This window comes from Phodopus roborovskii, unplaced genomic scaffold, assembly GCF_943737965.1.
Source record: "Phodopus roborovskii unplaced genomic scaffold, PHOROB, whole genome shotgun sequence".
In the NCBI taxonomy this organism is placed as follows: domain Eukaryota; kingdom Metazoa; phylum Chordata; class Mammalia; order Rodentia; family Cricetidae; genus Phodopus; species Phodopus roborovskii.
In genome coordinates this window covers 3,648,438-3,665,926 of record NW_026126721.1, presented here as the reverse complement: position 1 = coordinate 3,665,926, position 17,489 = coordinate 3,648,438, and the positions used below count along the sequence as shown (strand labels likewise).

General features: G+C 36.8%; 1 protein-coding gene across 4 annotated transcripts in view; it reads right to left on the bottom strand.

The window, feature by feature from the left end:
- Mid1 (midline 1) overlaps nt 1-17,489 on the bottom strand; it is a 228,569-nt gene that overhangs the window by 15,759 nt on the left and 195,321 nt on the right. For all 4 annotated transcript variants that reach the window (XM_051174858.1, XM_051174856.1, XM_051174859.1 and 1 more), the window contains exons 6-7: nt 16,573-16,700; nt 11,528-11,671 (exon numbers count right to left, since the gene is read on the bottom strand). In XM_051174858.1, the coding sequence (XP_051030815.1) occupies nt 11,528-11,671; nt 16,573-16,700 (272 nt within the window). The remainder of the gene's footprint in view (nt 1-11,527; nt 11,672-16,572; nt 16,701-17,489) is intronic.

Below are 17,489 nucleotides of genomic sequence, written 5' to 3'. Positions count from 1 at the left end.
AAAGAGAGACAAGGTAGTCCAGAAACCTAGGAACAGTGCTTTATTCAGTCCCAATTAGAGAAGCTTCATTTTGTAGCAGATGGGAACAAATACAAAGACACACAACCAGATATACAAAGGAGAGAGAACTTGGAATACACAGCTAAATGGGATGTCTCCATCAAATCCCTCCCCTCAGGGAGAGCTCAGGGAATCACATGGAAGAGGAGGCAGGAGTGTAAGAGCCAGGGGGATGGAGGACACCAGGAGAACAAGTCTCTAAATCAACACAATCAAAGCTCATATGAACTCACAGAGACTGAAGCAGCATGCACAAGACTGACATGGGTCAGCACCAGGTCCTCTGTGTACATATTACAACTTTCAGTTTAGTAATTTTATCACTTTTTTCTTAATATCCCCACCACCGTTTAACCTCCATCATCTCCTCCCAGTCCCTCCTCCCTTCCCCTATCCCCCACCCTTGGTTTAGCATTTTTATGGGGTCCTGATTATGTGAAGGAGTGGGTCTCTGATTCTTGTTTCTACTCTTAGGACTCTTTCTTCTGATAGGCTGTCTTGTTCAATTTCAATGTGGCTTTTGTTCTATCTTGTTATATTTTATTTTGTCATGTGTGGTTGTTAGCTCTTAAAATCCTGTTCTTTTCTAAAGAGAGAGACAGAAAGGGAGTGGATCCGGATGGGAGGGGAGGTGGGGAGGAAGTGGGAGGAGTAGTAGATGGAAGGGAAACTGTAATCAGAATATATTATATGAGAAAAGAATCTATTTTTAATAAAACAGGAGGAAAAGAAGAAACCATCTCCAAATGCTATGGTGACAGGAAGGTCTCCCTACTCTATATTCCCTTTGATCTTTTCTCAAAATACCTTTTTAAGGAGATGACTATAACAAACCCTATGTTTTTAGAGCCTGCTGCAGCCAAATATTAGATTTTGATCCAACCAAAGTAGGGTTGTTTGGAACTCTGTGATCCAGTCCCCAAGAGGCCTATAATTTGCTTGAAGACATTGAACAATATTATGAAAATAGTAATAAAACAAAATTAACTTTTCTACCTTAGGATAATCCACTCATATCCTTAGGTCTTTGTCAATAGCAGTCAGGCATGACTGCAAAACAATAACAGCATTCAGCAGATTCAAATGAGAATCCCATCAGTTTCACTGCTTTTTTGCACTGTTCCTGTTAAATTGCACATGTTATAATGAAATGACTACTGTGGTCAAAAAAGAAAAAGATAAAAATGCTTCGATAAACTCTACAGTCACTGTATGAGCCTAAACCTCTCAGCAACATCATAGAGCACATGTGTGAAATTGGTAAAAATTTCAAGTTGACTTCCAACCACAAATTTTAACAAAGATTTAATATGTTACCCCATAGCACACATATATACAAAAGGCCAGAGTGTGAAGCTGACTATCCTGATTGTTTTGAAGACATCACTAATTTTTTTCTTTGAATATTAGTCTAGTTAAATTTTACTGGATAGATTTACAGTGAGCAAACTACCTTCATAAACACTAACTAGGTTTTTGCTTCCCTTTATATTACAAATATTGGCAGGATAAATGCCGAGAAAACAGCACTGACAATTTTCTTTGGGGGCATTTATGTGGGTGGTGCCTCGGAGTGCATCTCAAATATGTTGTTAGTGTTGGTCTTATGCCAGCCTGGACTACCTAATTTCTTGCACATGACACTATGCTACCTTGACATCACACTATGCCAAAACTAGTGAGCAGGTTTGCTTCACCCTCATGATAATCTTTCCTGAAACTTCGCTTTCTCCTGGGCTTGTCTGGTAGCTCTGCTGTTCACAGACTGCAACTCAGGTAAAAATATTAAAACAACAAATGAAACTAGAAGGTCATTTGTTCAAAAACATAATTGAGCATTTTGACTTTGTACAGTATTTTTCATTGACAACGAGTCAAAAAGCATTTCTCTCCTACTGTAGCATATTAAATTATCTTAATTACATTGGGGATTTGAGAGCCTTGCACAGCAACAGCCACTTCGCTGCAGAACATCATGAGGTGAGGAGATTGTTTGCAGAGGCTGTCTATTGATTCCTAACACCATTTGTCTCTCTAACAGTTTGGACAGAAGTGAATCATTTTTCCTTCTTTCCTATAAAAATAATACATTCTTAATAAGTTCATGAATGCTTTTGAAATGACTGCAATATATAATACATGTAAGTATTTCACATGATGTCCTTGAGGATTGTGACTTTTACTTATTTTGCAAATAACAAGAAGATCTTGCTGGTAAAAGACCCTAACTTGAAATTTTAAAAGAACATATGAAAAGTAGTTTTGGTAAACATTGTAAATTAAATATGTATTTATGTGGCAATAAGAAAGTTAGTAATCATAGTTCTATCAATAAAATGAAAAAAGTGGTATAAATAATTTTTTATTTGAATGTGTACATTTATGAGAAATTTAATGAGATTAAATAAAGTTCAAAGATATTATCTAATACCACCTCACTAAATCCAGTTGAAAGTAATTACTATTGGTTTATTACAACATTGAGGGAACCATGACCTAGAAACAATGAAAGATTGCCTGGTGACACAAGGAGCCCTGGGCAGATTTTGAAAGTGTTTAACAATTTTCAGTAAAATTTTACCAATAAATCCTGTCAATAAAAGATATTCCATCATAGAAAAGGCAGCATGGACAAACAGCATGCAAGGAGAGCCTATCACATGTGGACAATGCAAGAAGATAAGATGAACATAATACTGCTAAATATACAACGAATAAATTTTCTCAGGCAACAAAACTTGTTTCAGAGAAATACAACATTCCTCACATGGACCAAGGACTGCCTCTTTGGTATTAAAAAAAACTTCAATTTTGTTTCTAATTATAATACTCACTTATCAAATGTTCACTTAGCCACATGTTCTTGCCATCTCTTAATTCCATCTTTAAGTCTGATAAAATATTTACCTCAGTTTGCCTAATATACTAGACTATGATACATTAATAGCCATATTATGAATATTCATAATATAATCAGTAATAAAATATCATATAATAATAAGAATATAATTCAAAATAATTCCTTAAATGAAGACAAAAAGATATTTGCCATTTTTCTGCCTTATGTTTTCCCCTCTACACTGTAGACCCTTCTATGTAGTATATACTATATAGTATAGCACTCTATCAGTTAACATGTTATGGGTTCTTAGATTTATTATGTAATCCTGTAAATAATAGGTGTTTATCTGGCTTTAAATTGTGTTTCTTATGTTTAGCTTATAGTATATATGTCCAAGGTCAGTGAAATATAAGCTCCATCAGCTGCTACAATGCATTTTAAACATCACCTGTCACCTCTCTGAAGGGCAATTTGGCAATGTCAATCAAAATTAAAATGCAAGCAATTTCTTTTTAACAATTATATCTCAAGAGATTATACTAGAAATATAATTTTGCATGCATTAAAGGGAAAATATGCAAGCATATTCATTGGGACAATATTTGCAGAGATTGGAAACAAGCTAATGCTCATCAGAAAAAAAAATTGGGGCAGCAATTATTTGTGCCAAAATAGAATGGTTTCTTATTACATTTACTTTTTAAAAAGTAAATATCCACATATGTTATGAAAATATACAGGAAGGTAGAAAATTGGCATTTATTAATGTCATTCAGAAAGACCTATATATTTGGGAAGAAGACCAATTTCAAAAAAATTCAGTCTTAGGAGGAGTGCTACTTAGACTTGTCTCAAAAGGCCTTTAGAATAAGTAAAAAAAAAAAAAACAGTGATGATGTTACTGGACTAAATCAGCTTAAGGCCAAGGAGTCTTTTCAGTTGAGTGCCATTTAGAGATCTTGGTTACTCCTATACCTTAGTGAGTTCCCAAAAAAGGCCTGCAATTCTCTTTACTTCTAGCCCATTCAGTTCCCTCTCCACTCTCTACAGTGCTGGCACAAATCTGCTTTTGATTGACCACTTGAACATGACACTCAAACATAAAATTCAAACATGGGGTAACCTGAACAGCTTTCTGTGGTCAAGCACTTGTCTCTGGCTTTAAGTCATACCTGAGAGCATGCTTATGCTTCCCCTTCCTCATTGAAATTTCTAGGCAGGCACCATCAAGTACAATCTTCCAATATGCTCTACTACTGACTTTATTTTCGTTGGTTTTGCTTATGATCCTGCTATCTGTAGATAGACACAGCTATCTTCAAATACTCTTATGTCACAGCCATGTGGCCACAACCTTTCAAGACTTAGTTTAAGGCCTTTTTGTTCCATCCATTTTTGACTCCTCTCTGGTCCCTACCTACAAAACAGGTTGCCAAAAGTGTCCTTGGCATAACATTTCATGAATCACTCTTTCACTCACAAATTACACATGCCTGGAAAAATTGCAAGAATTTTATGAATACTTCCAAAGCTATAAACCAACTGGGGGAGGGAAGAAAGGAAGGAAGGCACGGAGGGAGGGAGGGAGGAAGGAAGGAAGGGTTAATGGAAGGGACGGAAGGAGCGAGGAAGGAAGGAAGGGGGCTAGAGAAAAAGACAAAGAGAGAGGAAGACAGAGACAAGGCAGAGAGATCTGAGAAAAGTATCTACATGGACAATTTGCACTTTTGTCACTGTGAAGTCTTTCCCTATTACTCTTACAATTAACAATTAACCTTAAACCAAATTTCTATTTCAAGCACCAAGTACTTCATAACTAAATGTACTATGAAAGAACAACAGAGAGAAAAGATTTTTGCACACACACACACACACACACACACACACACACACATATATATATATATATATATATATATATATATATATATATATACTGATATGGAGGTACTCAAAACATCTCCGTGGAAAAGTGACTACTGTTGTATTCTACATTGACATATTCTGTATTTCCATTGCTATACTGGCTAGTTTTATGTAAATTTGACATAAGCTAAAGGCATTTCAGAAACAGCAACTTTATTTGAAAAAAGGTCCCATTAGATAAGCCTGTGGGAAAGTCTATGGGGGATTTTCTTGCTTATCGACTGGTATAGGAGGGCCAAGCTCACTGAGCACAATACCACCTTTGGAGAGGTGGTCCTGGGTGCTATAAGGTAGTGGGATAAACAAGCAATGAAGACTAAGCAAGAAGTGTTCTTACATGGCCTTTGTATCAGTTGCTGGCTTGATTTTCTGCTTTGAGATCCCATAAGCTGTGAGATGAAATCAATCCTTTTCTCCATAAATTGCTCCTGGTCATGGTGTTTCATCATAAGAATAAAAATTAATTAAGAAAACAAAGGAGAGATCCATCTATCTCTGCGGGTACACTCAGAGTTCCTGCGGGCAAGATCCTTGACCCCCAAATCCTGGCTTCTGCCAAAGAACGAGGTCTCAGCTGGAGAGCGCCAGTTTCCAGGGAGATCCCACTACCCTGCAAAACCTTCTCAAATTCCAGCTTAGCACTTGCCCTCTTCCACCAGCTATTGGCTAGAGCTATTGGCCAGAGCTATTGGCCAGAGGTCCACCGTGAGTACCTGCTGGCATCTTCTTCTGGATCCTCATCCTTGACCCCATCCCTGGATCCCTGTCTGCAGAGAAACCTCCTAGAGAGCTTGGACCACACAGAGCTACAGATATTGAATCTCAGATGCACATAAGCCCATAGGGGAAGTACCATAGAGAGAGGGGGGAGACACCACCAACACCTACTGGAAGAAGCTATGGGAAGAAGGCAATACAAGAGAACACCTAACAACAGAAAGACACACATGACGCCACCAGAATCTAGGGAATCTAAACCAACTAGAATGGAACACAACAACAAAGCAGAGGAAGCAGAAGGGTACGACTTAAAAATTACCATCATAAAAGTGATAGAGGCCCTCAAAGAAGATGTGAGAAAATCCCTTAAAAAATTGAGGAAAAAACAAACAAAAAAGTAGAAGAAATGAACAAATTCCTTAAGGAAAGTACAGAAAGCCAAGAAAAAACAATTAACCAGGTGAAGGAAATGGTTCAAGACTTAAAAACTGAAATTGAGAAAATAAAGGCAACACAAACGGAAGGAATGCTGGAAATTGAAAAGCTGTGCAAAAAATCGGCAACTACGGACACAAGCAAAACCAATAGAATTCAAGAGATGGAAGAGAGAATCTCAGGCGGAGAAGATAAACTAGAAGAAATAGATTCATCGACCAAAGAAAATCATAAATCCAACAAATCCTTAACACAAAACATCCAGGAAATGTGGGACACCATGAAAAGGCCAAACCTAAGAATAATAGGCATAGAGGAAGGTGAGGAAGCCCAGCTCAAAGGTGCCGAAACATATTCAACAAAATCATCGAGGAAAACTTTCCAAATCTGAAGGACATGCCCATGAAAGTACAAGAAGCATATCGAACCCCAAATAGGCTGGACCAAAGAAAAAAGTCCCCTCGACATATAATAATAAAAACACCTAGCATACAGAATAAAGAAAGAATATTAAGAGCAGCGAAGGAAAAAGGACAGGTAACATATAAAGGCAGACCTATCAAAATTACACCTGACTTCTCCATGGAAACCCTCAAGGCCAGAAGGTCCTGGATAGATGTTCTAAAAGTATTAAGAGAACACGGATGCCAGCCTAGGCTACTATATCCAGCAAAACTCTCAATCAATATAGATGGAGAGAACAAGATATTTAATGACAAAACCAGATTTTCCCAGCCCTACAGAAAGTATTGGAAGGAAAACTCCAACCCAAGGAAGGTAACTATGCCCACAAATATGTAGGCAACAGATAATCCAACTACACCAGAAACCAAGGATGAAGCAGAACTAATATATTCACAATACCACTGCCAACAACAAATCTAAATCAAACAAGCATCAACAATCAATGGTGATTACTCACCCTCAACATTAATGGTCTTAACTCACCTATAAAAAGACACAGGCTAACAGAATTGATACGAAGACAGAATCCATCCTTCTGCTGCATACAAGAAACCCATCTTAGCTTCAAAGATAGACATTACCTCAGGGTAAAGGGTTGGGAAAAGATTTTCCAATCAAATGGAAATAAGAAGCAAGCAGGCGTGGCTATCCTAATAGCTAACAAGTTAAACTTCAAACCAAAATTAGTCAAAAGAGATGAAGACGGTCATTTCATATTCATCGCAGGAGAAATCCATCAACACAAAGTCTCAGTTCTGAACATCTATACCCCTAATACAAAGTCACCCACATTCATAAAAGAAACACTACTAAAACTCAAAGCTCATATAAAACCTCACCCACTTATAGTGGGAGACTTCAATACACCACTCTCAACACTAGACAGGACCACAAATCAGAAACTCAACAAAGAAACAAAAGAATTAACAGAAGTTATGTCTCAACTGGGGTTAACAGACATCTATAGAGCATTCCATCCAAAGACAAAAGAATATACCTTCTTTGCTGCTCCACATGGAACCTTCTCTAAAATCGACCAAATACTAGGTGACATATCAAACCTCAACAGATACAAGAGAATAGGAATAGTCCCCTGCATCTTATCGGACCACCATGCTTTAAAATTGGAATTCAACAACAACACAAATAGCAGAACACCTGCAAACTCATGGAAACTGAACAATGTGCAATTGCACCATTCCTGGGTCAAAGAAGAAATAAAGAAAGAAATTAAAGACTTTCTAATATTCAGTGAGAATGAGGATACAACATACCCAAACTTATGGGACACCTTGAAAGCAGTGCTACGAGGGAAGTTCATTGCACTAAGTGCCCATATGAAGAAAACAGAGGATAGTCACATAAGAGAATTAACAGCCCAACTGAAAACCTTAGAACAGAGAGAAGCGAATTCACCCCGCAGGAGTAGATGCCCGGAAATAATCAACTTGAGGGCTGAAATCAACAAAATAGAAACCAGGAAAACAATACAAAAAAATCAATGCAACAAAGCAGAGACAGAACATGCAAATTAACAAAATAGAAACGAAATGGGGAACATAACAACAGACACAGAGGAAATCCAGACAATTTTCAGGTCATACTTTGAAAATCTGTATTCCACAAAAATTGAAAATTCAAAGGAAATGGACAAGTTTCTGGATAACTATCACTTACCAAAATTAAATCAAGAACAGAAAAACAACTTAAATAGACCTATAACCCACAATGAAATAGAAGCAGTCATCGAAAGCCTTCCAAAAAAAAAAGTCCAGCACCAGATGGATTCAGTGCAGAATTCTACCAGACATTCAAGGAAGAACTAATACCACTACTCCTCAAACTGTTCCACAAGATAGAAACAGAAGGTTCATTGCCAAAGTCTTTTTATGAGGCCACAATAACTTTGGTACCCAAACCTCACAAAGACACAACTAAGAAAGAAAACTACAGACCAATATCCCTGATGAATAAAATAATAATAAAATAATAAAAAAATAATAAAATAATAATAAAAAAATCAGGTAGCTGAACAGGTGATGGTGGCTCACATCTTTAATCTCAGCTCTAAGGAGGCGGAAGGCAGATTTCTGAGTTTGAGGCCAGCCTATTTTACAGAGCTAGTGCCAGGACAGGCTCCAAAGCTACACAGGAAACCCTGTCTCAAAAACTGAACCCAAAACAAACCAAAAGAAAATCCCAAACAAACAAATCAGCTAACTTTATGAACACAGCTTATCTGTGGGTCCTCAATTCCATTACTCTAGCCCATGCCCTAAAATCAAGGCATCTACAATACAGCTCCACATTGAGACAGGTAAAGACATGGTGAATCTTTAAGATTCTAGATCATATACTAAACAGTATTACTCCACTGTTTTATGCCGTAGTGGCACACTACTCCTCCATCTTTTCTAATGATCAGTACTGATGTCTCATGTTCCTCTGTAGGGTAGGTGGGAGAGAAGAGAAAGCCTCTGAGGGACAGCAAGAAGTAAATAGATAATTTCACATTAGTAGCATAAGTGAAGTCAGAGGAAGACAGGGGAGTGCAAACCATCCCAGGGGATTGTGAAAATCTTATAGAAGGCATGGAAAATTGCACCTGGCTCTCTGCAAGGATTCAAGGCAGTTTTGTAATCTCAAAGATCACATTGTAATATCTGAATACGAAGTCAGAAAGCATTTGTTGGAACTCCACCAGTAGCCCACCTTCTTCCAATTGTGATAAAATAAAGAAAGTTGACTTGGCTGCCTGTAAAATGAGGAGAATCTGAGACAAGAAAATTATAGCCAATTTATAGCCTTACAATGTTTATAACAATGATTCTACCTCAACCCATCACCCACCACCACACAAATATCTATAGGAAAAGCACACTATGTTCAAGAAATGGAAAAGATCACCTACTCCAACATGTGGAGAAAACAGAACTTCTATTTTCATTTACTTTTGGTCTGTATTTTGAAATATACAGAGTACTTTAATACATAGGTACATGTATATAATTTATGAATATGTATATTTTAATGATTACATATATAGATTATTTTTGTTAATGAAGATGTGGCCTATAAATTGATAGATAACAGACTTACAGATAAGATGTAAGTTTAGCATCCAGTCAGCATTTACCACAGTAGACTAACAAGTCAAAGAATGAGCTAAGCTTAGATAAACCATCAAGGATTCTTATACATCTAGCTGTCCCATGTCAGGTAGTTCCCTCTGGGGCTTTGGTGGATTGAAGAATATCAAGATTAATTATAAAATATCCTTGGAAAATATCTTAAGAAATAACAGTTTTACTTATAGTTGTAAATTGGTCTGCATGTCAAAAACCTGGGCAGGCGAATATTGGTAGAAACTTGATTTCTCTGCTTTTGTTGGTTCATAAGATTCAGACTAACTATAGCATTTTTTCATGAGAAAAGATGTTATTGATATTTGTGGTGGTTTGAATAAGATTGTACCCTCATAGACTCATATATATGTTTGAATGCTTGGCAATAGAGAGTGGCACTTGTAGGAAGTATGGCCTTACTGGAATAAGTGTGGCCTTGTTGGAGGAAGTGTGCCGCTATGGAGTTGGGATTTGACATCTCCTATCTTCAAGCTAAGCCAAAGTGTGATACAGTTTCTCTTTCTGATTACTGCAGATCAAGATGGAGAAATCCCAGCTCCTTCTCTAGCACTATGTTGTCTGCCTACCATGTCCTGCCATGATGATAATAGACTAAATTGCTAAAACTATAAGACACCCCCAATTAAATGTATATATATATATATATATATATATATATATATATATATATATATCAATCAACTAATGAACTTGAACTTTCAAATTTGTTCCCAGGGAAAGCAATTTCTTGTAGCCCTTTGCCATTTGTTCACTTCAATTTAAATAATCCTGTTCTAACCATTATGGACAGCTATTGCTGTTTGAGTTGGTCATAATAATCACTATGCTAAATATCAAACATGTATCAGTGACAGAGGAGTCCCTTACACTTCAGGTAAGCCTAGTTCTTCCTCAGAGGAGTTGGTTACTAAGATTTGAAGTGTTAGTCCTAAAACTACCTCTGAAAGGGAGTAGATACTTAACATTCTTTACCTGTTCATTTTACTAACTTATTTCCTTTTTTTTTTGAAAATGGAAACATTTAGAATAGTTTACAAAATTAAATGCATGATAAAATGACTAAAGCATATGAACTACCACCTGAAATTGCTGTTCATCCTATGAGCCATCATATATATATATATGTGCATACATATACATTCATACATACACACACACAGGGAGCAGGATGTGTGTTTGTGTTTGAGTATGGATGTGTATACACATAGCTGCATGTGTATGTGGACTCCATGGTCAACACTGAGATTATTTCTTGACCCTACTCCATTTTGTTTGTTGACCCAGGGTCCTTTTGAATCTGCAACTTGCTAATTAGGTTATACCATTAGGTTATGCCATTGAACTCCTAGGATTTTCTTGTTTCCATCCTTCACTAATTCTAGGATTATAGGTAAAGATCACAATGCTTGGCTATTTCACATACATACTGGAGATCTAAACTCTGTTCCTCGAGTTTGCATTACAAATAATTTGACTGGCAGCTGTATCCCTAGTTCCCTTATATATTTATTAACAGTGACATTTTCTCCATTCCATTCAAGATATCTTTAACATCTTGATTAATATTTACATTTTAAACTCTAAGGATGCATTTTTAAGCAAAATATTTTGATCTTTAAGATATGATTTGATAAATGAATTTTCTTCACATGTGTTGTTACTAGCTTCTTTCATCAAACAGCATTCTCATGAGCTTCATCTATGTGGTTTTACAGAGGTCATAAATTTCATTGGTATTTGATCAGCTGTTTTCACTACTACAATAAAAGTCAGCATTATCCTGTCTTTGAGCAAAAAAAAAAAAAAAAGAAATGAATAAATATTGTAATTTTTTTCCTTTCTCATCATCTACCATTAGTGATTATATTCCTTTACCCAGTTTACCTGAAAACAGTCATCAAACTGAGAAGTAAATAGGCCATGTGATACTCACTAACAACATTGGCTTGTCCAGTGAATATGGTGTACTGGAGTTCATAGGAGACCACACTGAACTCATCATCTGAAGTCCAGTGGACAGTGATGGTGTCATAGGAAGCCGTGCAGAGCTCTTCTCTAATTGTGGGAGGGTTGGGAGCTGTGGGCAACAAGAAAGCATATCAGTGGGGCAGCAGACACCATTGGAGATATTTAACTGTTAAAGCAAGCCTTCTTAAATAGGTCTCCTAAGACTACTATACTAGATATGGGAATTTCAGTTCCAATGTGTTTAGTTGCTTACTTATGGAGTTTGTTTGTTGTCATTTGTAAACAGCATAGCTACAATCCACCAACCAGAAAGAATTTATCTCAAGCCATCATTAGAATATATTTAGGAGACTAAGCAAAAAATAGCTTCTTGTATGTATAGAGAAACACAAAGTAACCAAGACAAACTTTCATAATCCCATTCACTTTGGGAGGTGGGGATGGAAATTTTTACCATAAATGACTAGATGGTAAAAGTTTTTCGTGTTGTAGGGCATGCTGTAGCTCTTGTAACTACTCAACCCTGCCATTGTATAATGAGAGCTGATGTAGATAAGTTGTAAATAAATGAGTATGACCATACTCTAGTAAAACTTTATTTACAGACTAGCCATAGGGACAGATTGGTCTAAAATCTGCTTTCACAGCCTCTTAGCTACCCAACACCAGACATTTGAATAATATTGTTATTTATTATCCCATAACAAATCAACTAAATAATTGAAATTTTTATTTTATTAAATATTTGATGCCTTGCTAAAATTTTTGGTGCACTCCTATTTTCTTCCTTTCATTTTTCAATTTGTAGGTGAACTGTTTAATTAAAAATATCACAATTGACAAGAAGTCCTCTTAGAAATACATTTTCATTTACTAAGAAAATCAAGAATGCTTACATTTGTTTCCCTTTATCTCTACATAAGAACTTTGTTTAACATAGTCAACAGCTGAGACGTTTAAATCCTATTAAAACAACAATTTCTAAATCACTTACACTGAATTAATTTCAATAAGTAATTTAATAAGTAGAATAAATAAGAAAACATAAGGCTACAAGTGTTGGCAATAATATTTTAAAGCAGAAGTCAGCAAACCATAGCTTTTTTTTTTACTATTTTATTTTATGTATGTAAGTATTTTGTCTGCATGTATGTCCACGTATCTTGTGTGTGCAGTCTTGTGAAATCCATAAGAGGGCATAAGATCACCTGGGACTGGAGTTACAGACAATTTTGAGCCACCATGTGAGTGCTGGGAATCAAACCTTAGTTCTATGGAAGAGCAATCAGTTGCTCTTAACCACTGAGCCATGACTCAGTCAGGTACTTTCTGTGTATGGCTGTTTTCATACAACAGTAAAATGGAATAGTTACAACCATATGGCCTGCAAAGCCTAAGACATCTGCCATCTGGCCATTTTCGTCAAAGTTTACCAGTCTGTGGTTTAGAGAATTGAGCCACAGCTTTTCTTTATACTCTTCTGTATACTGAAACTGAACTTCAAAGGGAGAAGCATGTTTGCATTCTATGTATTTAGAGCAAAGTTTACTTCCACCATTGCATAGGTCTTTTTGTTCTACATTAGTTTCTGTTTAGAATTGGTGACTTGTAAAGAAACTCAAAATGGGAGGAGCATATAAATACATGATAAATTAAAAATTCTGCTTTAACGGCCTGAAAAGACATTAAAGACAAGTCATGAGAAGCTCTGCCTGTTAGTTACTGAAGTTCACAAAGACTCCCCATTAAGAAAAAAAAAGGGCTCAGCTGGGTCTGATGGTAGGCATTTGTAATATCAATACTTGGAAGGCAGGGAGAATATGAGGATGAGGGTAGCCTAGGTTATATAGTAGATCCCATCTCAAAATTATATCTACAAATGAAAAGCAAGTAAACAAGAATGAAAGAAATGCAAGGCATTCATCATAACCCTTCAAGCATTTTTCTGGAAATGTGTGTTTGAACATCTGTCTTCTGAAGAGCTCACATGTGAAATTTAGTTTTGCATGGTATGACTTGGATATGAAAGAATTAGTGACACCATTCAGAAGATACCTTCTGTGCAGGTTCAGCTGTGTCATAAAATGTGCCTTTTTTTTGTCTCTGTGATCATTGTTGCTGTGGTATCATCCCTGCCTGAATCAGTGAAAAACAACTTAGTCTTTCTTAATTTAAATAGTCAATTGAATTCTTTCTCCATCAGCTATTGTGGAAAGAAAAGAGCTTTTGCTGTCTATGTGGCAACATGTGATTAAATAGACAGAACATGTAAGTTTAAAATAGGCAAGTGGCTGTGAGACACATGGCAGTAGCTGCAATCAGGAAGGAAATGTCACCTCCATGGGTTATTAACTTGACATACCACTTAGAGGCAAGCCACAGGGAAAAAAAATCTTGTTTGCACAGCCAGGCAAGCTAACCCTGTTTTGATTGTAAACCCAATGGGTTTGTCCCGCAAAGTCAATTCCTAACCTTCAGTAAATGAAAACTGCAGCATATTGCCAATTTCAATACGTACATACTCAGTACCATAACTGTTATTTTCTTGCCTTCATCACAAACACTACACAAGGAATGGTGGGCTAATTCACCACAAACACGTTGTTTCCTGCTTATAAATATCAGATAAACTATTTAGACTTGGTAGTATCAGCCAAGCATTGTATGTTATAGCCAAGACACATGTTACTTCTAGAAATGGACTGATTTTGGGGTTGACGTCTCAAAAGGCAAATTCTCAGGTACCCTATATGGCCTTTTGTTTGACATTAAAACAGCCGTTGTGATGACATGTGGCGTGCACATTAGAATTTCATGATTTTCTTTTTAGTCAATGAATTCATGTTCCTACAGACATTTAGGACATCTATATTGAATGCACTATAAATTGTTTGGAAATGAAGATACATTCTTGCTGATGAGACAAGTACAGCAAAATGTACTGGTACAAAAAGACCTAGGCAAATATTTAATTTTCTAGTTTCTTCTTGCCTTGGGAATGAGCCTGTGACATGGATCTGGTCCAAGAGACCTAAGTGAAAATTTTCTAGGTAGGTCTTTTGAGCACAAGTTTTTGTTTTATGATAAGCAAGACCATACTTGGATGGCCAGGGTTTTTTTGTTTGCTTGTCTTTTGACATTATTCCCTCTTTTTTTCCTATACTTTTGGATAAAATTTCATCCTGATACTTGTAGATAATTTTTGCTGTGAAACACAATAAATGAAGATGTCAGGGCAGGAAAGAGAAAAATGCAGGTAGTGATACAGTATCTATGAGTACTAGGTATCCGTTTAACTTCTAATTATATATAGCTCCATTAAAAAAAATCACATCTAACTATGTACATTGCAAGCTTTTAATAACTAATATGTTGGCTGTCATGGACACAGAACATTTCTATTACCACAGAAAGTTCTACTAGATGGCAGTAGTTTAGACAAATCTCAAAATCAAAAGCCAAAGAAAGGAGGCATTGTATCCATAAGTATTTAAAACCAAGTTTGGTTCCTTAATGTAAATGCTTATGCTTAGTGAATCAAATTCTTTCTTGTTTAGCAGAAGCCATATATTTGAAAGGCATAATTGTACAAGACAAAGAGATATTTTGTGGGATATCTATCTCACTATGCTTGCAAATGCAGGATAAAGGCAAAAGGGGGCAGCTGGGGTTCTCCCAGGGGGAAAAATCAAGGACTGGATACTTCTTGCTTTCTGTCCACACACTATAAAAACAAAAGCTACACAATGTTCCCTCTCTTTGACTCCACCCTCCCCAACCATGATCCCACAAGCATGCACATACTGGCTGGGAGTTGAGAAAATGATGCCATGTTCAGTTAGGGATGTGGTTTCTGGAAGGCTCTATGTCCTAAGTACAGGGCACATCTGGCTTCACTGTATACATGGTGCTTTCCTGAAGTCACAGGTCCTGGTGGCTTTGGCTAACATAAATAACTTTGTCTAAATAGTCCTCATTCTTTCTACCAACCACTGAGTCCAGTTCCTGCTGTGAAGACTAACAGCAAAGCAAAGATTAACATTTACTACTAGGAACATAAAAGTAGCCACAGTTTTTCTTTTCTTCCTGTTTCTTTTCTTCATTGTTTTCCAAACCAGAAATAATTGAGGAAAGAGAAAGAGAGAGAGGAAGGGAGGGAGGGAGATAGGGAAGGAGAGATGGAGGGAGGGAGGAAGGGAAAGAAGGAAGGGAAAGAAGGAAGGAAGGGAGGGAGAGAGGGAGGGAGGGAGGGAGGGAGGGAGGGAGGGAGGGAGGGAGGGAGGGAGGGAAAAGCCAAGCAGACAGTATAGGGTTGTAACTGGAAAGGCAATGCGAGTTCTGCCACGTTTGCCAGAGTAACATGAAATTCAGTATTTTTTTTTGTTTTGTTTTGTTTTTTGGTTTTGTTTTTTACTAGAAAGTGCAGAGGTCTGCGCAGTTCGTTACAGGACTGAGCCAGATCCCAATTGTCCTTAATACCTTTCTATTTGACCTTCAGCATGATGGCTTAAATTTTACCATTCCTAAAATGAGGACTACAATGGTTTTCCAATATTTTGAAACTGTGACAACTAAGATAAGATCACAATCACAAAATGCTAGAGAGGTATAGATGGTCAGTTACTTGGATTGCTTTTGTTTTCCCACCATTAATGTATTATGAGAGTCAGATGCCTCTTTCACATGATGAAACCTTCTGTATCTTCCTGATGGCTAGCACTGCTATTACTTGAACCATCTCCATGTTGAGAGCGAGGAAAATGGTGGTAAGGACACATTTAGCAATCAGGATTCTCTTTATTTTCTTGCCCCAAATTATACTTAGTCTGTGTTATTGGGGTTAAAAACAACCATAAAGTGCACATGAATCATTTATAGGACTATTAGGTAGCATTTCAAATTCTGAAGCACACATGTGGTTTTTAGAGAATAATTGATCCAGTGGCAAAGTGCTTGTGTCAGTGAATGTACACTATATTAGATAGAACATAAAAGACAGTAAGACAATACCTGTAAGGTAATCCAGACATTCTAGCAGTTTCTTCTCCCGAGAAAAATCTAAGGCAAAAGTGTCAAATGTGTCATTGAGGTTGATTTCAGGAATTAGGACCTGGGAGGATGCAGTTGCCATGGAGACTCTGTAATTTAAACAAAACAATGTTTTAAGGAATGTCAAGGTGGCTTTTATCATTACTGTGAAGAAATAAGAAAAAATAAAAAGAAAAGAAATATCAGGTCTTTAAAAATACCATCTCTGAATGGCAAAGCACATAAAACAAAGTAAAGAAAAAGCCAAGAAATTGGGCGAAATAACACAGTGCCCTCCCTTCCTTTATACTATCGGAAGAAATTCCCCATGGAGGCAAAAAATATTCATATTTCATGTTGCTATGTACTCAACAGCCTGGCCTAGTCACTTCTAACCCCAGCAAGAAGCACATAGCTCCAGGCATTTCTTCACACATCTGTCTGGGAAACTGTTTGTTCCTTTCAGACTCGCCCCTGATCCACTTCAAAGGGGAGTCTCCAAAATTTCAAAATGCATAAAAGGCAAAGTGAAGATTAAAAAAGAATGTTTCCAGATATTGGATTAGTTTAATCAATTACTAGCCTCTCTCTAAAATAAACATTAAAAGGGGGTTTTTGTCTGGCTCTTTTTCATTCTCCTTCTATTCACTTTTTTTTTTTTTTTGGACCATATTCCCAACAGATGCCATGGAAAATGGTCATAAGTTTGCTCACAAATTTCCCCAGTAGGCACACAAATTCTACATACTCAGGTTTTCTGGTGAGAGCTCTCATGTATATACTATAAAGCAAGGTATATGTGTCTATTTCCTATGTGTTTTTGAGTTGATTTGGAAAGTTCAGTTAGTAACAGCAGAACATTCCAACATGCAAGTAGTTATCTTAAAACCAAGAAAACC